This window comes from Alternaria conjuncta (assembly GCF_024043145.1).
Source record: "Alternaria conjuncta strain BMP 0040 chromosome Unknown scaffold_11, whole genome shotgun sequence".
NCBI lineage: Eukaryota > Fungi > Ascomycota > Dothideomycetes > Pleosporales > Pleosporaceae > Alternaria > Alternaria conjuncta.
Genome location: NW_026250100.1, coordinates 588,870 through 614,767, shown reverse-complemented (window position 1 = coordinate 614,767; position 25,898 = coordinate 588,870). Strand labels below are relative to the sequence as shown.

Below are 25,898 nucleotides of genomic sequence, written 5' to 3'. Positions count from 1 at the left end.
GGGTTGGGGAGAGACGAATGTGTAGGTAATAGTCGCGTTTCCACCGACCGGGAACTGGGAAGAGGCATCGTCGTCACCGCCTGTCGGGCAATTGGCCACCTCGCCCTTCGTTATAGCCCAGCTGCCATACTCCGCCTTACTCCTGTATCAGTCTCTGACGTCTATACCCATCTGCTACCTACATGCAGTCGTCGCGGCTTATTGCTTCAGCTATAGCCTCCGCTTAGCCACCCCACCACCCAGAGATTCACGGAGTTGCCCCGCATCTCCGAGCGCGTTCTTTTTCCTCGCGCTCAATCACCCAGCAGCACCCATCAACAAACGCGTCAACGCCCGATCCTTCTACCTCGCCAGCCGTTTTGGGGAGCGCTAGACGTGCCGACTAGCTCTATACGCGCATGCCCCACGTTGACCATGGAGGACCAACTAGTCCAGCTGCTATCAGCAACCCAAACCGCCCAGGAGGACACGCGCAAACACGCTGAGCAGCAGCTGCTCTCCCTCTACGGCCACCAGGAGCTCCCCCTCGGCCTCATTGGCATCGCCTGCCATGATAGCGTGCCGCTCAACATCCGCCAGGCCGCCGTCCTGTACCTGAAGAACATTGTGCTGGCGGGATGGAGTTCCAGCCTCGACGAGTGGAAGGGGCAGGCGCTCGTCTCGGAAGAGAACAAGGCTGTAATACGGCAGCAGCTGCTCAACCTCGCCACCCAGGACGGGCTCGACCGCAAGCTCAAGGCCGCCGCGGGCCTCGTCGTGAGCAAGATCGCAAGCGCCGATTACCCCATCGAATGGCCAGATCTCCTCGACAACCTCCTCGCACTGATACCGAACGCGACCGAAGGCCAGCTGCATGGCGCTCTCAGGGTGCTCGGTGAGCTGGTGGAGGACTGCTTCAACGAGACGACCTTCTTCCAGGTCGCGCCTCAGATGATCAAGGTCCTGTTCAATGTGGCCACCAGCGAGCAAACAAAGCCGACGCTGAGGGCCTTGGCTGTGAAAGTCTTCCATGGCTGCTTCGATATCCTCGAGATGGTGCTGGAGGACCACAAGACTATGGTGAAGAGCTTCGCGGATGAGATACTCAAGGAGTGGATTCCCTTCTTCGTCAATGTCCTCAACAACAGGCTACCTGATCCGCCGTCAATCGACGAGGAGGACTCGGATGCGCCCAACGCCCTGCTCTACAAGGGACAGATCGCGCTCAAGCTACAGTCAGTCAAGGTAGGTCGTGTCAAAAGCTGAACATCCTGGAGCCTACATCGACGCTGGGTCACCCACTTTGCATGTTTTCATCTTGATGTAGCCTCCAGGCCTGTTCAGCCTTTTCATTTAAGGTGTTCCCGATACTAACAGTTCGCAGGTCCTCATGCGCATACGGTCCGTCTTCCCCGCTATTCTCTCGCCGCAAAGCATCGTCCTATTCCAGGCAACCTGGCAGGAGCTATCCCTGCTGGAACCCGCATACTCTCTCATGTACATAAAGGAGGATCGTCAAAGCAGGCTAGAAGATGCCGACGGCCTGCCGTACACGCTAGACTTCCTGATCCTGGAGGAGCTGGACTTTATGCAGGCGTGTCTTCGTGCACCCCCGGTCCGCGCGCAACTCGAACAGGAACTCCAAAACCAGACACCCGACAACTCATGGGTCACCCAGGTTATGAAGCTGGCCGTGGCCTACGCGCAAATCACTACAGAAGAAGAGGGCCTCTGGGATGTGGATGTGAACATTTTCCTGAGCGAGGAGACAAGTGTCACCGCGAACTACACGCCCCGCACAGCCTGTGGTGACCTCGTCATCAAGCTTGGCGAGTGGCTGCAAGAGCCTACTGTCAACGGCTTGTTGACCTACACAAGAGCGCTCTACTCGGAGTCAGAGAGCTGGAAAGCGAAAGAAGCTGCGCTTTACGTGCTGAACCAACTGTTGAGCGATTTCCAGGACGTGGACAAGCAGATCAGTCCGGATGCTGCAAGCGGCTATGTGGACTTCATCCGGTATGCCATGCAGCAGCCCGACGCTTTCCTGAGAGCACGCGGCTACCTTGTCGCTGGAAGCTTGACAAGGACATCCGGGGACGCTCTGCAACAGCTCGGCACATCCTTCCTCGAGGCATCGCTACAGGCCATTCCATCTGACGAGTCCGACGTTGTCCAAGTGTCATGTATCCGCGCTCTGCAATACTATCTTCAAGCGCTCCCACCTGCGACTACACAGCCCATGCAAGCACCTATCATCATGGCCATCAGCAATTATCTGGCTGCACAAGATATGTCAGAGCTCAGCGACAGTGAAGATCTCATGGTCACTCTGGTCGAAACACTCCGAGACGCCATACTCATTGATACGCGGATATGCATCACAGACAATGGTCTCGACACACTCTTCCGAATTGCTAGTCATCAAGCTAACAACTTCCAACTCACCATGCTAGTCACCGAGGCCTTCGAAGAGGTGACGGAGACTATTGCGCGAATGGGCGGGGATGCGTACGTTCAACTGTGCGCAAGGGTGCTTCCATCACTCATGGGTGCCTTTGATGTTGGAAGCTTGACGGAGGAGAATGCTTTATGCAACTTTGCTGCTGATCTTCTGGCTGTCATGGCTGAGCATGGACCAGAGCCGCTACCCGCTGGCTTTGTCGCTACAACCATGCCAAAGCTCACAAGAGTCCTGCTAGGCTCTGCCGATGAGGAGCTGCTGAAGTCTGCTACGACTGCTGTAAAGAACATCATCTCGCATGACCACCAACAGCTCTTCGAATGGCGCGATGACACTGGGAAGGCAGGTCTTGAGGTAACTCTCATCATCGTCTCACGTCTGTTGTCTTCATGCAGCGACCATGCTGCTGGCGAAGTCGGTGCGCTTGCCGCAGAGGTAGTAGAGAAGGCCGGTCACGAACGACTTGGGCCTTACCTAGAGCAACTCCTACGAAGTGTCGCTGTCCGCCTAGGCCAAGCAACACAAGCACAGTTCATCCAAAGTCTGACGCTCGTATTCGCGCGTCTAAGCTTGAACCATGCCTCAGAGGTGGTAGACTTCCTGGCTGGCCAGGACATCGAGGGCCAAAACGGCCTCCAGGTTGTGCTAGCCAAGTGGCTCGAAAACTCGATCAACTTCGCCGGTTACGACGAGATCCGACAAAAGTACGTACGAACCTCTCCGGAAATCGAGCAGTTCTCTTACGAACGGAGAAAGCCTGTTGGAAGGCTGGAGATCGTTCGGAATAAGTTGAACTCCCCCTTTTTCCTTTTATGTTTACTCGATGACTGTGCATAATTGCTGACTTTGGTTTGCAGTGTCATCGCTCTTTCAAAACTGTATGATTTGAAGGACCCTCGTCTTGCGCAGGTCCAAGTGCAGGGTGACTTGATACCGAATACCGATGGCCGCATCATGACCAGGAGTCGCGCGAAAGCTAGTAAGTCTTCTCTTTTCACGTCTACCTCCCTGTATTTGCCACTGAACGCAGTGATTGTCATGTTGTGGAGCAAATTTGTAGGCCGTAGTGTCGTTGTCGCGAACCAGTGCGATAAACTCCTCTTACGCCCATCCACAAACTGACACACGATTTCAGATCCTGACAAGTATACCATAGTACCCGCACCCCTCAAGATCCTCAAAGTCCTCGTCGTCGAGCTCCAATCCGCCTCTGGCGCACCCCTCGACGCACAAGCAGCTGCTGAGCTCGCCGAAGAAGAATCTGATGACGGCGAATGGGAAGACGAGGCGAACCCTTTCATGGACCTCGGCAGTGGCTTTAGCAAAGAGCAGCTCATGGCTTTTGCTGCTGAAGAGCCGGGCGGTGGCCGTCAGCGCGACGACGAGACGCAGGGTTTCTTGGTTGATTTCTTCAAGCGCGCGGCGACTACGCAGGGTTTTGCGGAGGAGTTTGGACAGCTTACTGAGGAGGAACAGCAGAGGTTGAGGGATAGTGCTGCGTAGTGGGTGGGTTCATGTGGGAGTTGTCCGGAGGATGGATCAGTTCCTCGTTACTGTGCGTGTTCGACATGAGATACCATACTGTCGGAGCTAATAGATAGCTGAGTTGGATGAAGGATCACGATCGATACATGATAGTATGAGAAGTCACGCTTAGCAGCGACTGGCTATACGAAGCTATAGCGAATTTCATCAGGTATACATTTCAGCAACGAAGTTCCCTTGACGGTAATTCGAGGTCGTCTGCAGAGACTACTCAGTGGCGCCGATGCGGCTAAGATATGTGACAAGGGCAATGCGGCCACAAACGCCCAGCATTTCGTTTGCATGGGAACAGTCCCGGATATAGCCAAAGTACCTAGATATATCGCGTCACATGACTTACTCGCTTGCCATTCAGAAGGATGGCAACCGACCAACTGCGGCGCATAGCCACCAATTGGTGCATCCTTTCGGCAAGGGCCAGCACTCGACCCTCTCTGACTGTAGTGACCGTCTACCACCCCAACAACCATGGCTGCTACACCAGAACCGCCCCGTATGAGCGAAAAAGCTACCGTCGACGCTCCCGCTCCAGCGCAGGACCAACAACCCAGCGCACCGCCATACTCCATCTTTACCCGTAGCGAAAAACGATGGATAGTCTTCCTCGTCGCATACGCAGGCCTCTTCTCCCCTCTCAGCAGCTTCATCTACTATCCCGCACTGTTCAATATCGCCGAGGATCTGGACATCACACTCACCATGGCGAATTTGTCGATCACGACCTACATGCTTGTATCCGGGATAGCGCCTTCACTACTGGGTGATATGGCGGATACCATGGGCCGCCGACCGCTGTTTCTGTTTGCGATATTTACGTATACGGTTGCTAATGTGGGGTTGGCGGTTCAGAGGAGTTATCCCGCGTTGCTTGTGCTGAGGATGGCGCAGAGTGCGGGGAGTAGCGGTGGGTTTATGGGAGTTTCTCCATGTCAAGGTGCTTGCTGATGTGAAGGATCTTTAGGCACGATTTCGTTCGGCTACGCTGTTGTCAGTGATATCGCTACGCCTGCTGAGCGAGGTGGGTATATTGGAGCAGTTCTGCTGGGGTATGCTACAACCACATTACGAACGTGATAGTCTTTCTAACTACTATGACCTAGTCCGAACGTAGCGCCCAGTCTTGGTCCCGTTCTAGGAGGTATACTCGTCCAATACGCCGGATGGCCTTGGATCTTCTGGACGCTTGCGATACTATCCAGTGTTAACTTCTTCATACTCGCCATTACGCTCCCAGAAACCGCTCGCAAGATCGTTGGAAACGGTTCGATCATGCCTACACGTCTTTTGAACAAGTCATACTTAACGCAAATGAAGCTCAACTCAAAGAAGTCGTCAGTAACGAGCTCCGAGACCGGGATCGATGTTCAGCCGATGCGAATGCCCAGTCTCAAGCCCTGCTTCAAAGCACTCTGGCAGAAAGAGAACGCACTGATCATGCTCATCAACGGCCTGTTTTATATGACTTACTGCTGCGTCCAAGCATCGCTGTCAACTCTCTTCATAACAATTTACGGCTTCGAGGAACTGTATGCTGGTTTAATATACATTCCGTTCGGAGTTGGTTGCGCTTTGGCTTCATACACTTGCGGTAAGTAGCGCATACCACGTACACTCAGACTAATAGATAACAGAAAGCAGGGTACGTCATGAACTGGGAATACCGTAGAGTCGCGTCTAGTTCCGGCTTCTCGATTGATCGAACGCGCGGCGATGATCTTCTTGACTTTCCTATCGAGAAGGCTCGCTTGCGGGCTACGTACTTTTACATGAGCGTTGCAGCTATGACGACTATCGGGTATGGATGGTCTTTGGATAAACGTACGGTAAGATTTCCATCAAATACATCGCTCAATTCTGATAGTACTAAAATCTCACTAGCACTTTGCGGTGCCTCTGGTTCTGCAATTCTTCATCGGCGCCTCCATCACGGGAGTGTTCAACGTACGTATGTCAACAAGCGCATCAGACGAGTCTTCTAACAATTTAGGCTTGCGGTACTTTACTTGTAGATGTCAATCCGGTGCGTCCTGCAACAGCTAGTGCGGCTGCCAATCTGTTCCGTTGCATTCTCGCGGCCGCAGCTCTGGCAGCTTTGGACGCCATTCTCTCGAAGTTGGGAACTGGATGGACGTTCACCTTATTGACAGGTCTCACTCTATTCTCAGTACCTATGGCGTTTCTACTACAGCATTCTGGGAAAAATTGGAGACGAGGGACTCAAGGTCAATCATTGCGGTGTTGAGATCACGAAGACTATAAAGGCCTGGTGCTGTATCGCGGAGCTATCGACTCTGCGCTCCTTTACACCGATAATGTCGTTGCAGGTCGGCCTTTCCAAACACCAGCCGACCTAGTGTAGCTTTCTCCTTCTTGACATACCGTTCCAGCCAATTCGTCTTGCACCTGGGTCCGTGAAGGCTCTTCCCCCGGTGCATATGGTGCATACTTATCGACAAGATAGCACATATCCCTATACGCCCTGTATCGCCGTCAGTAACCCCCCTACTCAGCACTCCAAAGTCAAACTTACATCTCCCTCTCCTCACACCCCGGATGATGCGCTGAACGAACAACATTCATCTTAACACAATACAACCGGTTGCGATCATCAAACTCTTCCACCGGCTCATCCACACCCATGACCCGAAGATACTCTTGCTTATACTCTGCCTTCTTCGCGAACTCGTATCTTTCGTACCGCCACATACCAAGGTCCATTTCATGATGCGCATAATACGCACCGGCGTCGAAAATATAGACGTTGCCATTCGAGACATCTGTAGCGACGTTGCCTTCCCATAGATCTCCATGGATGAGCGATGGCTTGATCTCGCGGCCGTTTTCTTCGAGCGCACCGAGAAGACGGGGAATTACGTGGCTTAGGACGCGGGCGGAGATGGCTTCGTACTCTGGCCATGGGTCATTTTCTTTCTTCTCGATCGAGAGAGCGGTGCGGAGGAGCTTTGTGAAGAAATTGGGCCAGCTTGTGTCCCAAGATACTTCCTGGGCGAATCGGCCGTGGCAGGTTGGGATGGGGAATCCGAACATTCCTGTAGGGGATTGACTGCATTTATGCAATTGCGCGAGTTTGGCGCAGAAGAGGGCAGGTTCTGGCAGGGTATTCGCCATGTCGATGAAGTCGCATAGGAAGAAGTACGTCTCCGGCGCTTCGAGCTTGAACTTGCCCCAAGTATGGGGCTTGGGGACGAAGTTTGGTGTTATCTCGTAGAGTGAGGCCATGGAGTTGTACTCGCCTTCTATCATTACCCGACCGGCTTCATCGGTGGCGATCTTGAGGAAGTATTTTTTCTCGACGCTATCTGGGAGGAGGACGATCAGGCAGGCAGTGACGGTCCAGTCAGAGAAGCCATGGCGGTTGGATGAGAGGACTTTGCTTCCTTCGGGGAGAGCTATTGAAGATATCAGTAAAGACGAAGTAATAGTTTGTAGTCTGCGTACCCCGAAGTACAGCCTCGTCGATAGGAAAGTCGCCTTTGTTATCGTCACTCCCGTCTCCTTCCTTCGCGATTGAATGTACGGCTTCTGACATATCGGCTTCAGACAAGGACGTGACAGCAAGTTTGAGCAGGCGAGAAACTCTCAAGAGTACACGATGTTAACACGTCGGGTTATTGTGTTACATATGATATCATCGCAGTGAACTGGTAGTGAATCCTCCTCACCACAGGCACACGACACCTGATAACAAACTCAACTACGCCTCATACGCCGCACAGCAACTGCGTTATGACCACATTCCGAGACCAGCTCTTCTGTATGCACATATTGATACCCATTACCTGGTAAGATACGAGTGTCAGAACCGCAATGACTGTACCTCAATCATCAGCATTACTCGCCACACTGGCCATCAAACACACACTCTACAATTCAAAATACTCAGAAACTCCGAAGACCACCTTCAAAAGCACATCATCGACCCTACGAATCCCTTACCCTGTCGTGTAACCACACCTCTCCCCCTTGCATCGCTATCGATCTCCATCCGGTTAGTTCAATACAATACACTCATCACATAAGCCGGGAATGCAGCCTCGTCCTTTACCCCGCTCGCATGTGACGACTGAAATAGAAACAAACAATCGGCGCGCTAGAAGGGTGTTCGCATGCGCAGTGCATGCAGTTCACGGCACAGGAATAGCAAAGATAGTACCTGATAAGGGACGATCTGTGACGCACAGTAAGCCTATACAATGGAGGGGTTGTTTGGTATGGACAAAGGAATATTTTGACAGTGCCTTGCGGCAGGGTGATGGGAATGGAATGGGTGTTGGAGGGGTAGTGGATGCATGGAGGGGTGGTGTTGCGGGCGCTTATGCGCAGTGAGGGATTGGTGACGCTGGCGAGGGCACGTGGGAGGTGGAAGGGATATCGCTGTCCTGGTCTGGCGGGAGGTTGCGCTTCGGATCGAGATTGTTTTGGTGTTGCTACGTTGGCCGTGGGGGTACTTCGTGGTGTACCCGCCAGGTTGACAGTCGTCCTTGGAACTCACGTCTGCGACTTGAGGTTACATCATACCTGCTTGTCACCTGCACTTAGACCGGCGGTTAGTGTTTCTCAGTGCAAGTGCCGCTGAAGAAATAATGCGCGTATGCACACGCCTATCCGAGTCTGCCTCCCAGCGCGCATTTCTCCGGCATTTCTCAAAAGAACCCCAATCACGCAGAGGGTACAGCGCTTAATCCTCCATTTCGCAGCCCGAAGCCACCCACCAGCAAACCGAAAAGCGCAGCTGACCACACCCACGATGCATATAGCCAGATCGCTCATTCGTCAATGTAACGAGAACAGAACGCCAGAGGGGAGCGGTATAGACGTGGCATGTCTCTGGCTCAAACTTTTCGACCCCTCCACACCCCTCACCGTGAACGTACTGTACCACACAAGCGACGCATCGGCCAGCTCCGATCATGGTAGCCAGAAACTTGCCAACAGCCGCGATCTCGATGCTCGCACAGCATGAATGATCTCGCATTGACCGATGTATGACGATAGACGATCTTGTGACCACGCGTCCATCTACCCGCCATTACGATTCCCATGTTCCGCTCCGGCACCGTGATGCGGTAGGTGAAAAGAAAACCTTGGAAGTAGGCGAAACAGTGACATAGGCAAAGGCGGTTCACGCGGAGTGCCAGCGGGGTACAAAAGTGGATAAGCAGGAGGGGGAGAGGAACTGGACGGGTGGGTCTAGGCGGGGTTTAGTCTGGCATTCGTCATATGCCGCGGCTTGCCTGATGTACTCGCTTCGCTTGCTGCTTGGGTGCTTGGGTGCGAAGGGACGTGGAATAGGGGACCGGTTCATGCACGATGGCACCGGCCACGTGTTTTGAAACACCGTAGTCGCTCGCCGATGGGCATGGCCTGTGTGTGTATATGTCACGCTTCTGCATGAACTGCTGGTAGGTTTGACGATAGCGATAGTGTAGGCATCAGGTGTTCTGCGAGGCATGCACATGCACCCCGGATTCGCGTTTTCGCGACCCATTGCATTGACGCGATTGGGACATTCAGGCAAAGTGCTCGCCCATGGTGATGTGATGAGCTTGCCTGTTTAGCAGGATGATGTCGTATAGTTGCGACGGAACACGATCCGGCGCGACGGAGAAAGGTCCAGAAGCAGACATGTTTGCTGGGACGCAAAGGTCATCTGGAAAGCGATCGCATGTGCTACGCCGGAGTAGAACAATGCTATTCGTTCGTTGGAGCGATTCGCACAAACGATCCAAGTACCACACTCATTCAGCCGTGGAAAGCACTGAGCACAAAAGAAGGAAGATGCGATGCCGCACCCAATCAATACGGCGCACCCCAACAGCGCTCACTCAGCTCGTGACACCCACCAAAACCGAAAAGCTAAATGACGGTAACTTAGCAGAGACTGTTGTGGAAGCCGATAGCCCTGGTTCTAGCCAACAGATCCCGTGGAACCCTTCCTGCCCCAACCTCGCGTCTTTTGTCATACACGGAGTACTAGCCACCCACCATCCTTCCCTTCCATCCGAGCCTCCCGACGACGGGCGATGTCTCTGTGCCTGTCGATCCCAAAACGCAGAATGATGCCAATCCTGCAACTCTATCAAAACTGTTGCCTAATCACCCCATGTCAGGGTGTGCCCTTGCGCAACGTTGACTCGTGTTATAACCGGGGATCAAGGCAGAGTGTGCCTATCAAAGGAGCTCCCGTGCCCAGGGATAACGCGACGCCTCTTAATCTTGAAATGGGAAGGGACGCGTGCGCTAAGCTTCGGGATGGGGTGGCATGGAACTTTATGAGGAAGGCGAGGCAGGGAAGGAGGCTGATAACGTTGAGCCGCATATGTGGCCGCTATTAAGGGGTGGTTTACTGTGTTGTGATGGCCGCGAGAGACCCTGGATGGAGGGACGGTAGGTAGATTCGCTGCAATGTCATCGTTGCATGCGATGCGCGCGAGCTGTAGGTACTGTGCGACGGCCATCCCAGAGCCCTGGGCCTTACCACCCACAACGCATTCGTAAATAGCACTTTGTGCACTCATGTCTAACCCAACCATTCCTCCACGCAAACGTGAGCAATGCCCTATTTCTTTTCCCGGCACGGATCGATATCAAGATAGCAAACCGCGGTCGTTCCACTCTACCAATCTAGAGGGCCAGCGCCAGGCGGCACGAACTCATCTGCAGGCCGTCGGATTGGATAGGTGGCAATCCTTCCCGCCTTCACGCGCCACGTTCAAGGCCATGGGGGTCGCGGAAAAAGCAAACATCATGACCTTGCCTCTTTGACGCATCCTGCAGCAGGCTTCCATGCACAGCGCTTCTTCTATGGTAAGGCTGAGGACAGCCCGAAACAGCCAATGAAGTTGGCCATGTGCATGCGCAAGCGCCCGTTGGCTGCAACAAGGCACCATCGTGCGTGATGATTCACTAAAAGGACTGTGATGAGTCTGCGACTCACAGTGCGACAGCGCCTCCTGGGAGCCTGGGAACGTGGCAACCCAGGCAGAAGAGGGTGTGTGAAAGCATGTGAAATTCAGGTGTTGCAGACGCAAAAGCATGTGTCGAGACTGATCTGAGGTGTTCGATAGGGTTACTTGTGTCTCAGATTGCCCATGTGTGGCTGGCATGCAGGGGTCGCGGCTTTTGGAGATCGCCGCCGTTGGAAACTTTGATAATGACTGTGTAGGAGAATGCGACGCATGCGGGTTTGATAGGCGGACAGGGCTTGTGAGTCACGAAAGAAGCAGTTGCACGAGGACATGGGAAGTAGATGGTTCGATAATAAGTAATAAAATTTGTAGATAGCAATAGAGTGGTAAGTGGGTATAGCTAGTTTTGACCGTGAGGTACCGATCTTTCTGATAGAGATGTTCCGTAGAGAATCTCTCAAATCTAGTGGACTAACCCAGAAGACAAAGTGTAGTGGTATCCCAGTACCCCCAGAGTAACAACCTGAACACCATGCGTGCCCGAAACCCAAACAGCAAATAACGATAGTAGGCTAGAAAAACAATACAAGAGTAAGAAGGGGGATATCATAGTAGAAAGCAGACTTTTTCCTGTGACCCGCCCAATGCGTGAGAAAACCCGGTAGTGTTGTACATTGTTGTGAACGTGCAAAGCGAATAAGATGCAGCAAGATTAACAATTACGAAATGCAAGAAAGGGTATCTCGCGGTAACATCAAATAATGCGCAAAGCAATGACGGTAAGGGAAAGGGTATACCGAGACAGAAAACGCCAGCGCCAAAGCGTCGAGGTATGAAAGGTAGGAGATCCTAAGCAGATGGGTATCGTAGGATGTCCTCGCAGTTGGCATCGAAGCGCATGGACCAGAGACGCATTCCGGTCATGAGCTTCTCGGTCTTCTCTAGTTCTCGGTCGCGACCGAAGATGGATTCGACAAACTCCTTGCCGCTGTTCTTGCCCATGGAAACAGGCTTCTCTTTGCCGCTCTCCTTCTTAGCGGCCTTCCACATGTAGTCCTCGCAGACCTTGAGGAGCTTGGCGAAGCGGACCCAGAGGCGTTCGCCACTCTCGAGGAAGTCTTCGACCATTTCGTGGTTCTCCTTCTTGCGGATCTTGGGCATGGTCTCGTCGGCCCTCTTGACTTTGCCGGCGAGTTGGATGAGCAGTAGCCAGAGCTCGCCTGCCATCTCGGCGAGAGGGGTTGCGGGGCCGTAGTGGAAGACAGTCCAGTCGTAGATCCACTTGCCGAGGGAGTTGGCGTCGAAGACGGATCCTAGGAGCATGATGGGTTCTTCTGTGGGGTCCCAGTTCTTGTACGAGTAGCCGGCGGGAATGCCGGCGCGGCGCGCATCTTCTTCAGTCGCCTTTGGGCTGGTCTTGGGGGCAGCTGCTGGAGCGGGCTTCTTGGGTGAGGCGGCCGGCTGTCGGCTGGTTGCTGCGGAGGCGCGTCGTGGACGGCTGCTGGCCTTTGGCTCTGGATCATAAATAGGGACCTGATCGTAGTAATATTGATCAGCATCCCTCCCGTACATGTCGTGGCGCGCATACTGTTCGTATGGCGGTGGTGGATAGTCGTAGACGTCGTAATCGCGCTCGTAGCCGTATCCTTGGTCGTCGAAGACAACTTTGGTGTAGACGTGACGTGCCGACTGCGACGGTCGACGCTTCCTCTCGCGATTGCTGCGCTTGAGAGGCGGGACGTCTGTGTCGCGGCGTTGCCGACTTGGAATATTGTAACCGAAATAACTTACATATTCAGGGGTGCCTCTCGGCGTCGCGTATGTGCGCGGGTCTGCAGCGGCATACTGAGGCATGGCCCCTCCACGAGGTGTGGGTGCGTACGAGTAGTTGGACGGTACGGCGTGCGATGCCCGTCGAGAGTGGGCCGCAACCTTGGGACTCGCTCGTGGGGTCGCCATCTGGGGCGCGTGTCGCGGCGAGTAGTAGGCGTTACCGGGACCGGGCGACATGGGCGGTGTCGTGCGGAAGTGGTCGTAGGGCATGTTGTAGCCCGGGGGTGGCGTGGGATACTGTTGTGCGTACATGTTGGGGGTTATGTCGCTGGGTGCGGCTCAATGGATGGCGGCTGTGGAGTTCGTGTGCGGGATCGATGGGGAAGGAGCCCAGGCCGGTGCCTGCTTCACCTGGGGATGTGCAAACCGAAGGCGGGTCTTCGTGGGCGTTGGTAGTGGGCGGATGTGAATGGGGGTGCAGCGACGGAGGAGAGAGAAAGGGAAATCCGGCTCTGTCTACTGCACATTGGGTGTGTATGGTCTAGTTGCTAGAGGGTGCCAGAAGGATCCAGGGTGGAGGATCCTAATCGAGTGTAGACGTTGACGTCTGGTGCTTGGTAATATGTGGTGATGATGCTCGAGTGCGCAAACGAGGAAGCGACGGCGGGCTGCGCCTGCTTTTGAGACGAGCCTCTTTCGCTCTTTCCGCGCGCGGACCACTGTGGATGCCCATCCACCCTAACGCCGCCCCCTGTCGGCGCCATGCATGCACTACCACAGCCCAAGGGACCCCGGCTGTTAGCAGTCCCTCATCTACGGGTCAGATTGACCATGGCACCATGCTGTGCCTCCTGCCCATATTGCCCACGAGTATTCTGGGAAGCTAGCCCCGAACCCTACACTGTCCAAGCCGCTCTCTGACTCTTCTCTACAGTCGAACGGGACGCCTTCTACAGTACACACCATGTGTTGACTCCCCGTTGATGCCTAACGAGCATTGCGCCCAGCCTGTTTTATATTTGTTCTGTTTTGGGTGTGTAATATTGGAAACATCATGTTGCTCGCTATATACCCGTAATCCTGGACACCCTCAGAGATGCCCCTTCGAGCGTGGCTAGCGTAAGCAGCGCAACTCTGTACCTCCCTTCATTTGCTGTCCTACATGTCGTGCAGCATCGTCTTCGATCCAGCTGTCACCGTTTTCAGCGTGTTTCGTTTGCTGCCGAACGCTCTTCAAACGGCCCTCCTTGCAGCCAACAAAGCTCCACCACACCCTTTCACCCTCCAGATGCGTCGTTGGGCAGGACTCGCGGCTCGCTGCAGCGCGGATGCAAAAACACGGCCCATTCTGCCTGTGCTTCTCTGGCTGCGAGCACCTGCTGGCACCGGCGCAGCTCCTCCCACATGGTCGTCGTACGCAGCCAATCCTGCCGTGACCGACCAGCTACCGAGCGACATATAGCTCGAGATGATCTCCAGACATCTACCCAGCGTCGCCTTCAGCTCGCGACCATTTCCTAAACGTACCCATTAGTAAACTACCTTTTGCCTAGTACCAACGCTACAAGGCCCATCGTCGCGGCACACGGCTGGAAGGTTTTGGCTGGAGTCCTTCCCTCCGAAACAGCGGAAGGTCCACCATTCAACGTCGTCCCGCGTCGCTTGGGGCCGATTATCACTGCTAGGGAGGCCCTGTCCACTGCTCAGAGCCGCACTCTATTGCTCGGATCCCTTCTCGAACTTGCCTCTGCTCATGTACCTAAGCTAATTTCCCGCCCGTGAAAATTTTCTCGAATGTCTCACAGCCTCTCCAACTCGCTGGCCTGGGGCGCGCAGCTGTTTACCGCTACTTCGTTGTCTGCAGTCGTCTTCCAAGGCATATGGTACTGTCGATGTCGGGCCCACTCGCGGCTGCATAGCGCTCCAGCGGCGCCGTTTTGATTCGATCAAAAGCGTCAACAACAAAGTAAATGGTCGCGGTTACATGGTTTGATCTCCCCGCTCGCACCTACTACGGCTCGATAAAGCAAGTTCGCAGCGCAAGTACCTCGCTCTTTCAATTTGACTGGCTCCGGCGGAACGCCTGTATCCGTGCTGTGCATGAAGCCTGCGCCTTGGACGCATACAGCCTGGTATCTCCCGTCAACACGCTCCTTGTAATCTCTCGGCACACAGTTCTCATTTGTATTTTGACCCCGATGCTCGGTCCTTATTGGACTACATCGGGCCTTGTCCTTGGGGCTCATCGGGTTGCGTTCCTACCGAGCTTTCCCACAATACTTTCTCGAAGTGTCAAAATTCCCAGTACCCACTTTGCTATCAGACAACTCACCTTGCGTAATCCTTCGCACCCACCAACATCATGCGTTGCTATGACTCCCCATGACCTGCAGAACTGTTTTCTCCGCACCCGCATGCTACTATCGTCATGGACTGATTTCAGAATGAGGCTTTCTCACCAAGTGGACCAGCGAGATACGAAGCGCCGTCGATTCTACACCGTATTCCCACCTGTCTCCAAGACGACCACTAGGATGAGACAAACGCGGCGGTATGGAAGCAACTGCGACACCTGCGAGTACTAACCCCAATCGCTATGACGCATCACTCAGGTTTGCGCAGCCCTATCGCATGCAGTTTCATGTCTGCAGCGCTGCGGATTCGCCAGGCATTGCAGGCAACCATGTTAGTCTGCCACGACGCAAGCTGAGCACCGCTGTCGACGACATGCGAGCGCTCTAGCTGCATGACGCACCTCCTAGAATAAATTCCTCGAGCCCAACGATTCGCTCGTGTATTGCAAATTCAATACACCGTAATTGCGAGTATCCGCAGACTCGACGATGTGTGGCGGTGCACATGCTTGGCATGGACGCTCCGAGTCACATGCGCACAACGATTCGCGTTGCAGGGGTGTGGCAAGCGAAACGGTGGATTCCCCTGTGGCGGAATGTCGCCTCAACATCACGGACGTCGGACGAATTATCACAAGCAACGCGCAATACACTTTATCATTAATCACTCTAGGGGTCCGGACGCGTTCGCGATGGGGCTCGTCCGATGGCAAACATCACCATCGCCTTGGTCCGCTTCGTCTTACATTTCATTGCCATCGATCGGCCAGGTCACCGCCGGCGGCCTTACTGCGTCTCCGATTTGACCGCTTCCGTCAAACAATAGCGAATAATTGAAACACTTAGCGACTCTCGCCACACGGACGATGACTCTTACGACGAAACAGCTCGAGGCGATCACGCGAGCAATTCAGCTCTCTATCCTGTGAACGCTGTTGATATATTCGCCACACATTTCCATTGCAATAGACTCCGCGCTTCCGCAGCCGCCCGCTCTTCGAAAAAGCACCACTTCAGCGGTGAGTCATGGTATAGGGAAGAAGCCTGTCCGTTTAGCGAGCCACATAGAAACCAGGCTTCTCCCAGCAGCACGCTGCATTGACGAGCAGTTTAGACAGGTGGACTTTGTCCTGCGTCATAGCTTTCGCCCACCGCCATATTTGCTTTCAAGCAAGGTTGAAGCATGAATAGTGCATGAGGCTCCGCGAGAGTGACAGGCCAACCCCGACGTCGTCCGTTCGCTGTGTGCGTCGTTCAGGCAACGCGTACGAGCTCCGATCAGCGTGTTGAGGTATCGATAATTTTTTCGTCAATCGTCGGTGAGAGGGGTCCTGCGTCTCCGCCTTCCGCTTCGCTGCTATCGTGAGGCGGTAGATCCAGTCTCATGCGTTTGCTTTTGCCCTATCGTGGTAGGCGTCGCTGTGATATCGGAGGACGATTTGCGTAGCTCTCCAATCGCTACACAGAAATGCTATTGCGCCACCCCGGGACTACGATTCCCATGGCCGTCTTGCCGATGCTTGAGACGCGTATAACGGTCTTTCTTCCTTTTGCGGCTGCCGGGCGGGTGGAAAAAGGACAGTGCTTCAGCTCTACCGTGCCTGCTGCCTAGAGAGGCTATCTCAACGACATTGACTGCGGATGACGAGGCTTGCGTCGATCGACGTACGATCGGATAGGCTAGACGAAGCGGTTAGTCAACTCGACCATACACTCAAACGATTTTCACGGATATTAGGTATGCCGCATGCATGTCTACCGTCGAAAAGAGCCGCGGAAGGGGTGTTGAGCTGCCACGAAAAGCAGCCATAGACTACTCCTAGTGTTTGGTACCTGAGGCTCTGCACAGGTACTTGCTGCGCCGATGGCTGACCGTTCCGAGGGGCAATTGGTACCGGAAGGCAGCTCAAGATGTTTATCCGATGTTGACATGGGAGCTTGTGCTTCAAGCTGATGTACCCGCCCGGTATACGGGCCTTTAGGGAGGGGTTAGAGTTGTCGCGTGAGGGGATTGACTTGCGCTTATGTACTCCATCGCGACACTAGGTACGACCTCCGATTATTGGTGGTGTAGCAAGCTCTTTGCTTGTTGCTTCACTTTTGTATCCAGGTATTCTGTGTTTGAAAATTTTCTTCCTGCTTACTTCTTGACCGCTTAGGTAGATCTTCACGACCAGGACGAAAGGATTACGTCTTGCTACACGCATGCAAGTTTCCTTCGAACATCGGCGTATGCCAGTGGTATTCCTTGTTGTCAGCCTTGTCAAGCTCGTTGGACTTGAAATCCATTCTGGCTACGCCTCACATCTGATTCCGACGTCTTAGAGGCTGTCTTCTGACCGGGAAATTGGTGCTCAACTCGTCTCACTGAGGCAGCGCAACAGCGGTAGTATCATGTCTGCCTTGATACTGATACTCTCTCATATTACAAGTCGAGTAAGTGAATGCAGAAAAATGGTCTAACTTTCCATCGAATACTTCTTCTTTATGTAAAATCTTACTTGATACTCCTGCTATGCGCGTCTGTCATCTAGATTCCCGCCACTGCACAACCCTCACACATTCTTGCAAGTAAACAAGGGCAAGATTCGAGTACCATCAAAGAAGAAGGAGCGACACGCCTACTGCGTACTGTGCTTGATCTACGCATACAAACCTGAGAGGGTTGGCAGCTGCAACACTGTTCCGCAATGGATTGGGCTGGGTGCACTTGGATGTGCCCATACTTCTGAACTACCTTGAACGGAGAGCAGGTTCATTACCATTGTTGTGAAAACCAACACTACTGAGATACAGTCAAGGCTGCGCCTGCCTATTAGTATTCACACTGCCGGATCGAGCTTAGTATATTGCCTCATTGGAGGACTCTCACGTGAGGGCGGGGTAACCTCAGGCTCCTTCCAAGGCTGAACCTCTAGGTTGCCACCAGACCTGACTCTACACAATTCATACTGCAGTTCTCTCTGCCCATTTCCTCGCTTCTCTCTCGATAATCCGGCATGTGAGAAGTCGCGATGTCGTGCCGCTCCGAAAGCGACGAGTACAAGTCAGCCTTGACTGACCGATTCACTGATCTGAAGGATCCAAAGCCATTCGACTTTCAAACCACCGAAGTCTTCAGTCACCAACCACTGCAAGACCCCAGTACACAACTTCGGTATCTGTACCTACTTCCAAAGACACACAATATCGACCACGATGGACAGACCATCATCCGCTGTCAGCTTCACTCAGATGCTGAAGAACAAGCGCCCCGCTACATCGGCTTATCTTACACATGGGGGGACCCTGACCTTCGACGTCCGATCCTTGTCGGCGACAAGATCTTCCATGCTACTGTAAATCTTGCCATCGCTTTGGAGCATCTGCAAGAAGAGGAAAAGACAATCACTTTCTGGATTGACGCCATCTGTATCGACCAAAGCAACCTGAGCGAGAAGAGCATACAAGTTCAACGAATGGGCAATATCTTCGCGTCTGCCGCTCTTGTCCTTGCTTGGCTTGGACCTGCAGCAGATGAGAGCGAAGTGGCACTACAAGAACTGATGCGCTACAGCTATCACTGTCCGGATTCTTATGCAAAGCTCAAAAACACATTTAGCAGAGTATATGCGGCTCTACCTTTTGAATCAATCAACGCCTTTTTCGATCGCCCATGGTTCAAGCGCGTGTGGGTCGGCCAAGAAGTTGCGCTAAACAAACATGTTATATTCGTTTGTGGTCCACTCGATATTCAGCGAGAAGAACTACTTGTATGCCACGGGAAGTTCACGGTTTCCAGGTCTATATGGGGAGAAACCAAGCTCTCCGCAATTAACGTCAGGTTTGGCGCCAGGGAGCCCCTTCCTTTACGCGTTTTCCTCCACGAGCATGCCGCTATTCACTTGCTTTTGGGCAGTTCCCTCGAGTCCTCTGATCCGAGAGATTTCATCTATAGTTCATTGGGGAGGATCAGTAGCCTTGGAAATTGCGTGCTCGACGTCGATTACACCAAACGAGTCCAGGACGTATATACGGAATTTGCTGTAGCTGTGATTCGGGCTGGAGAGGTTGACTGGCTGAGCCACGGTTGGCGTCTCTCAGGGAACTACGGGGATCTTCCATCGTGGGTTCCCGATTGGTCCAACACACGGACATGTGGCTCTCCTCAAAACATGATTTTGCTTGATTACGATATTGTGGAGGTTTGCGAAATCGAAAGAGGGGGCAAGGCTCTTAATATCTCCGCTCAACGCATCACTCAGATCTCTCGTGTTGTTTGCAACTCCGCTTTCGACCTTTCAACTTCTGCGATGGCCACCCAGCAAGATGAAGAGAGAATTTGGTTATCTCTGGACACGATCCGAGAAGCGCTTGACGACAAAGAGCGATGGGGCCATACGATTGCCGAAAGAGCCGTGTTCGATCTTTCAACTGGTATATCAACCATGAGGCATGTAAACTACAAAGATCCACTACAAGAAGTCGAATTATACACATCATATATAGTTTTTCGGGGCCTTGAGAATCTACCCAGCGATATGACAGACCTGAGGCAGTGGGCAAGAGATACGAGCCGTGATTATCTCAAAATTCTCCAGGAGCCAAATGTTAAGAATTTCTTCGTGACCGCTACGGATATTGTTGGCACAAGTCAGGATGAGGTGCAGCCTGGTGACTGGGTATGCGTACTTGGAGGTGTTAGGGGTGCATGGATCCTTCGGGAGGTAGACGGTGGCTTTTATCGTATCGTTAGTATTGCTAACGTCTTTCCTTGGGAAGATGTTGAGACTAGCGATGCGCCCGTCGAGACCATCACTATCATATAATACGAAGGACTAGGAGCTTTGAAAACGAGATTCTTCACGATTTTGTGTATTCTAAAAGATGTGAGTATACCTACAACATAGCTCCAACATAATGAATAAACAGCCGCCCTCTACTTGTTAGTCGCAAAAGAAAGGGGGGAAAAACGTCGTTGTCAACAAGATACGAGATTCCTCATCCTGCCTGCAACATGGACATCTTGCCACCCTCCTCGATAGCTCCCACCTATGTCGTAGGCCCCAACATCAACCTTCAACTTTCCCTACTGCACCAAAAATGAGTCTGTTCATGCTAAACTCAAAGTTCATATGCTGCTAAACATCTTAACAGTACGTCATAGACATGATGCAACGGTGTCAAGCAATGTTCTCGTTGTATTACTAGCTAGTACGGTTGCCTGATGTGAAAACGTCCCAAGCCCTTCCCTTTCCTTCCCAATGATGACCATCCTCCAATCCTAGTATGAAACTGTCACAAACCCTTCCCTATCCGATGATAACCACTCTCATAACCCTCTTCTTCTCACGGCACGTAATCCTTGTCTCCTTCATCATGGTGACTTCCCTCAGCCGATTCGGGTGTGTTGGTCTCGGGGGTCTCAGATGAACCGCTCGTCTCCGGCGTGCTGTCTGGATGCTTCAGCATCCGAGTCTTCTCGCGTGCCATCTGTTTCCTCTCGGTGTCACGGTACGGTGGCTGTAGGTGTTCAGGAAGAGCTCCCTTCTTCGTAGGGATTTCTTGTGCGACCCCTTGAATCTCCCCAGCGACTCCATAATCGTATACCTGCGGGTGAAGAGCAGCAATATGGCCCATCATGTCGTCGAGGTCCACCTCTTTCTTTATAAGGTCCTGTAGCTCCTTCCGCTTGGGGTCGTGCTCTGAGAGGTTGCCGACTTGGTGATTGATGAAGTAGGTGAATTTGGCGAGGTCGTCCTGTAGCGTCGCGGTGTGAGCGTATGTCCATTTTGGAGGCGGAAGTTGATCAGTTGACTGCTCGATTGACTGTTCGGGTGACTGTGGAGCCATTGTGCGGAAGCTCTTCGGAAAGTCCTGGACGCAGCGGTCACTCGTTCCCTAGTGCCTCTGTTCCTCGTCAACTAAGGTCCTGACAAGAGACATCCACGCCTCAGAGGATAGACGCGGAAGAGGTCTGTCCACGCCAACCTAGGAAAAAACTGAACACCCTGGAGCCTACGTTGACGTTGGGCCACCTACTTTGCAGGCCTTTGTCTTGATGTAGTCTGCAGGCCTGTTCAGTTTTTTTCCTGTATGAGGTGTGTCCACACGACAGAAGCCTCCGCAAGCTCAAGTTGACGGACCTGCCTGAGTACCGTATCCTCCTCTTGGAGCGAAGCCTCGTCCACCGCCTCTTGCGGGTCCTTGTGGCTGACGAACAGGTTTCTCTTGTGTGTTTGGTGTAGATGGGCGACTGATACCAGATTCTTTCTTCTGTATGAATACGGAGCCGGGCTTTGGGGTGTAGGTAGGGTCGAAGAGTTGGCGCGGAGGAGCTGCATGTGCTGTACGTGCGGGCGACTGCTCGTTGCTCGATCTAGGCTGGCTGTCCCTTCCACCACGTCCTCGTCCTTTCCCTCGGGTAGCTTTGTTGGGGGAGTTGCTGCGCGAGTCCTCTGCAGCGGAAGCAGCTGGTGAGCCGAAGATGCGCTCTCGGGCTTCTGCGTACTTGCGCTCCTTCTCTGCTCGCTCCTTCTGTGCACGTGCTTTGCGCTCTTCGAAGTCTGCTGCTGCTTTCTTCCGTCGCTCTTCTTCGCTATCGTCGTCGTCGAGGCTCATGCCTGCCATGTTACGGGAGAGCACTTGAGGGGTTGGCTTGCGCGCAAGCATCGTGACTTTTGGCTTGAAGGTTGCTGCGACGGGCGCGGGGTGGACCTCGGGGTACCATTGAGGCTCTGGGTTTTCGCTGTTCCAGTCAGGTCGCGTCGCTAATAATGAGGAATAGCAACCTACGCCGCCTGCCAAAGCTGCTTGTTGAGCTCAGCGTGTTGAGCTTTAAGTTGCGCTTTTGTAAGCTTTTTTGGCTGCTCTTCTACGGGCTTCTCGTCTTCTTTCTATACATTGTGAGCGCGTTGCCGTCAAAGAAGAGGGGCAGACGTACGTCGGCGAGTGATTCCCAGTCGTCCTCCCAAGCATCGGCGGGTGTGTTCTTGGACGCCATGATCTCTATGTGTGGTGCTCTGTCTGGCGATAGTAGAGGGGGTATTAATTCAAAAGCTTGAGTCGCGTGGAGGAGTGATCAGTTCCAAGGTATGATGTCGCCAATATTTCGAGAGTCCCCACCTTGACCCCTGCGGCGGGCCGCGATTAGCTCCTCCACCGCTATGTCATTCACTGTTGCCTTCCACCGCGACGAACCACACGCGTCGCAAACCCTTTCACCGCCGCTATCGCCCTGTGAATCCCCCGGCAAATTCCTTCAACATGTCCGGTAAGGCTACACTGCGCGCCAATCACTCACCATGTCCAACAAACGACCGCGCATCCAGCTAACCCACCCCTCAGACCGCGACGGCGACTCCACCATGCAATCGTCCCCCGCCAATGTTGCCTCGGACGATGAAATGTTCCCCGACGAAGCTCTTCCAAACCCAGCCACACCGCTCAACGCCAACCTCGCAGGCGTAAACGAAATCTCACCACCAAACTCACAATCCACAACTCGCGAGACTCTCGGCGTCAATTCCAACGGAAAGCGACCACTGTCTGGCGGTATGGCGCAAGCAGCGACGAGTAACGGCGCGGGTGGGAGTGGAACACATCAGGATGCTGAGACAGGTTACCAGTGGAGCAAGCAAGAGGATCAGCCGGGCTATGAGTGGAAGAACACGAGGGCGAGGGAGGAGGAGGCTAGGGCGCTGGACAACATTGCTGACAAGGGTTCTATGATCAAGTGTCAGTGGCTTCTAACCGACTATGGGGAAGTATGCTAACAGATACGTAGTGCGATACGGTGACCCGCTCGATGCTAGCATACCCTCCAAGACGAAGCGTTGAAGGCAGTCCATGAACATGCTGGAGGAACGCTGAAACATACACGCGAAGACTATGGTCACGACGGGGGCTGCGCAAAGCATATGGTATCATGGTTGCAAGTTGCGCGTGACACTCTGGGTATCCGACGTTACGAGCTGTACAGACATGCGCAATGCAACGACTTCATGCAATGAGATGGCTGATGGGCTTCGACAGCTTCAGCATATCTCAGGAAGAATACAACATCTTCAAGTCCATTCTTCGATAGGTCTTGTGTCGAATCGTACTTCCAGTCTTTCGTCCCGAACGCCGTCCCATGCAGTGATATATTCCCATTCAGACGCGACAAGTCCAACTCTCAATCGCTCTCATTCCCATCCTCGTCATCGTCATCATCCTTGTTATCTTCCTTCTCCTCCAGTGGATCTTCCGTCAACTCCTCCCCAACAACCTCCTCCTCAATCTCGTCGTCTTCAACCTCTTCATCCTCCACATCCTGTGTCTCATCCCCCTCTTCTTCCGTCACCTCTCCATCTCCAGCATCTCCACTCTCCCGCCTAACCCTCTTCGTCGCCCTCTCACCATCATCCGCACCCTCCATGACTACGTCCCCGTTTGCCGCTGACTTGGCCGGTGTGGAGGTAGCTGCATCAGTGGAAGCAGTAGTGCCTTTCTTCTCCTCGCGCACCTTCTTCCTGTACGTGTTCCGCTTGTCGGCTTGTATCGACGTGAACTTTGTGACTTCGGCTTCGAGGCGGGGTAGCATAAAGGAGAATTCTAGGTCCGTCATTGCGTCGAAGACGTCTTTCGGCATGACGGTTTTCTTGCCGCTGGCGAGGGCTTTTTCGGCGGCGCTGCATGCTTGTTAGTGAATGTCCATTTATGGGAACTCGCATGCCATTGGCGCGTAAGTCTTCTGTCGCCAGGAGATAGTAAGAGTCGTACGTTGATGTGATGTAGTTAACAAACACAGTTGCGCTTTTGCTCATAGCAAGGAGCGCATCTTTTTGTATTTGGGTATTGGGTGGTAGGACGCCTTTTGCCAGGCGCTGGACTATAGACTTTGGCAGGTTGAGATCCTATGGTCGCGTCATTAGTAATAGTCTTTTCCAATTGACCTCAGTCGCATGCGACATACCTCGACACCCAAGCTCTCCTCTCTGGGTACTGATCTGGGTGGTGCGGGACTCTCTTCGTTTGACGCCGCCGATACGTTGCTCTTCCTAGGCGGCATTATGTCGTGTGATGCTGTATGTGAGGACCTGAAGACGACGTCTTTCGAAAGATGGCGAGTATGCGATTGCGGGGCGGCTATCTTAGGAGTGGTGAGCGTGAAGGTGCGATGCGATCGTGGATAGTTTTAGTGGACCCTGACGCGTGAGCACGCGTTGAGGTCTGGGCGCGACTACCGAAAGACGACTGGAGGCATTCCTGCATCATCAGAACTTCCGCTAAATCGTACAGGAAATTTTTCGAAATGAATCAGGATCTACTTCCATACTTTTGAGCAGTGTGGTAAGAACCACACAAATCAAGATTGTGTGAGTATTTTACTCTCGTGAGTTTCGGTACTTCAGATCTCACAACACCCACGAGGCGCACACAAGTCCTGCACGGCGTAAAAGACTACAGATTCTAGATACTGTTCTGCCAGGCGTTTCAGTGATTGAGTGATTTTTTTCACGCATCAATATCAGGACCAGACATGCGTTGTGCGCATCTTTTCTACCTTGACGCGACGAGATGTGGCCTGGCGATACTGGCATCAACGTCACAGACGCTGAGGACGATTCGCATATGAATCGATGCAGTCTGGCTTGCATCTTCGAACTGTCTTCTCATCAACGCCAACCGTCGATTACTAGAAATTACGTGTTCCCAGTGACGCTTTCCCATTTCCCTCAAGTTTCTTGTAACTAAATAAGGTTTGGGGGTAGCGTCAAACACAAAGCTAAATGAGAACAAGATAGTAGCAGAGTTTTGCGATTCTAAAGACCAAGGCAATTGGTGTAATGTCAGCCACATGTTCAGGTGCCACGATGGCTCCCGAGGTCCTGTCCCTTATCGATACCTCGCCACGTGCGGCCCTAGTGCGATCTGAAAACCCCACTAAACTAAAGCCCAGAGTGGTCCTTCCTCCACATCTACACCAACGCTACGCCGTCGCTGGATTCAGCTCACAACATTCATTTCATGTTCACCAGAGGCGCACTTCCCGTGTTCATGCCAGGACGCCGTTATCGTGGCACGCGGCGAAGCGGGCAACAAACCCGCCTCCGGAGAAGTGAGCAGCTGGACTCTCGTTCTCCCCGAGCAGCACAGGCAAATCGGTCCGCCAATCGTCGTCTTGTGGAGGCCAAGAGCCATTCGAGCGTACCCAATCTCGAAGCGAGCACCTACCACGGCGCCGTTGCTGGATGTGGCACGCCTCGAGAAACCCCGCCCATTTTCTGTTTCTCTCCAAACTTTTGACATTGATCCCTCATAACAGCCGGTGCAATATGCGTCGCTAACAGATCGCTTGATCTCCAGATTTTGGATCGCGGAGTACATGTGGAGACAACCATTCTTCTGCTACCATGGCGAAGGTTCTTCTACAGATGCTAGCGGGGCGGATCTGGGGTATCAGCGTGGCTGAATCCAGACTACCAGCCAAGACAACATGGCCTGCTTGGCTGCATCCCGCTGTCCAGCACTCTGCGGAAGAATGGCTGCACAGAGCTCTTGGGTATTCGGGCCTGTAAAAGTGATGCGGCGTAAGTTGGACAATTCGTGGACGATCGATATGATCAGGATAGGGATGAAACGGGTAGCTTGGTTCACGATTACGCCTACCACGAACATCCCTTCCATCTAGGGTTTGACAGCGCAGCCCTAACAACGTATGCGCATACATCATGCCTTCAACCCAAAGGCTTCAAGGTAGATCCTTGGCAACCAGATGACGTTCGAAATGGCAAGGTACGCGCGAAGCCAACGGTAAGCAACATATAGGCCCAATATCCTCATGCACTCAGCCTCCCTTTCTTGGGCGGATTGCACCTTTCACCTTCCGTTATC

At 53.2% G+C, this 25,898-nt stretch overlaps 8 protein-coding genes across 8 annotated transcripts; 4 read left to right on the top strand and 4 right to left on the bottom strand.

The window, feature by feature from the left end:
• Nucleotides 1–414: 414 nt before the first annotated feature.
• Nucleotides 415–3,943, top strand: J4E85_007745 (uncharacterized protein; the record flags this gene model as incomplete). The annotated part of the gene is made up of 4 exons (XM_051471975.1): nt 415–1,224; nt 1,364–3,144; nt 3,298–3,419; nt 3,576–3,943. 4 exons carry the CDS (start codon nt 415–417, stop codon nt 3,941–3,943), a joined length of 3,081 nt encoding a protein of 1,026 aa, XP_051324172.1.
• A 510-nt stretch (nt 3,944–4,453) lies between these two features.
• Nucleotides 4,454–5,972, top strand: J4E85_007744 (uncharacterized protein; the record flags this gene model as incomplete). Its single annotated transcript, XM_051471974.1, has 6 exons — nt 4,454–4,889; nt 4,947–5,031; nt 5,086–5,573; nt 5,624–5,808; nt 5,864–5,926; nt 5,952–5,972. The coding sequence occupies 6 exons, from the start codon at nt 4,454–4,456 to the stop codon at nt 5,970–5,972; spliced, it is 1,278 nt and encodes a 425-aa protein (XP_051324171.1).
• A 539-nt stretch (nt 5,973–6,511) lies between these two features.
• J4E85_007743 (uncharacterized protein) lies at nt 6,512–7,535 on the bottom strand (the record flags this gene model as incomplete). Its single annotated transcript, XM_051471973.1, has 2 exons — nt 6,512–7,395; nt 7,445–7,535. The coding sequence occupies 2 exons, from the start codon at nt 7,533–7,535 to the stop codon at nt 6,512–6,514; spliced, it is 975 nt and encodes a 324-aa protein (XP_051324170.1).
• Nucleotides 7,536–11,763: 4,228 nt separating this feature from the next.
• On the bottom strand, nt 11,764–12,999 carry J4E85_007742 (uncharacterized protein; the record flags this gene model as incomplete). Its single annotated transcript, XM_051471972.1, has 1 exon — nt 11,764–12,999. The coding sequence occupies one exon, from the start codon at nt 12,997–12,999 to the stop codon at nt 11,764–11,766; it is 1,236 nt and encodes a 411-aa protein (XP_051324169.1).
• Nucleotides 13,000–18,055: 5,056 nt separating this feature from the next.
• J4E85_007741 (uncharacterized protein) lies at nt 18,056–18,858 on the top strand (the record flags this gene model as incomplete). The annotated part of the gene is made up of 2 exons (XM_051471971.1): nt 18,056–18,793; nt 18,823–18,858. The coding sequence occupies 2 exons, from the start codon at nt 18,056–18,058 to the stop codon at nt 18,856–18,858; spliced, it is 774 nt and encodes a 257-aa protein (XP_051324168.1).
• A 1,511-nt stretch (nt 18,859–20,369) lies between these two features.
• J4E85_007740 (uncharacterized protein) lies at nt 20,370–22,023 on the bottom strand (the record flags this gene model as incomplete). Its single annotated transcript, XM_051471970.1, has 5 exons — nt 20,370–20,897; nt 21,063–21,088; nt 21,167–21,768; nt 21,816–21,916; nt 21,964–22,023. The coding sequence occupies 5 exons, from the start codon at nt 22,021–22,023 to the stop codon at nt 20,370–20,372; spliced, it is 1,317 nt and encodes a 438-aa protein (XP_051324167.1).
• Nucleotides 22,024–22,324: 301 nt separating this feature from the next.
• J4E85_007739 (uncharacterized protein) lies at nt 22,325–22,859 on the top strand (the record flags this gene model as incomplete). Its single annotated transcript, XM_051471969.1, has 2 exons — nt 22,325–22,757; nt 22,807–22,859. 2 exons carry the CDS (start codon nt 22,325–22,327, stop codon nt 22,857–22,859), a joined length of 486 nt encoding a protein of 161 aa, XP_051324166.1.
• A 337-nt stretch (nt 22,860–23,196) lies between these two features.
• On the bottom strand, nt 23,197–24,072 carry J4E85_007738 (uncharacterized protein; the record flags this gene model as incomplete). Its single annotated transcript, XM_051471968.1, has 3 exons — nt 23,197–23,692; nt 23,784–23,917; nt 23,977–24,072. 3 exons carry the CDS (start codon nt 24,070–24,072, stop codon nt 23,197–23,199), a joined length of 726 nt encoding a protein of 241 aa, XP_051324165.1.
• Between the last annotated feature and the right edge of the window lie 1,826 nt (nt 24,073–25,898).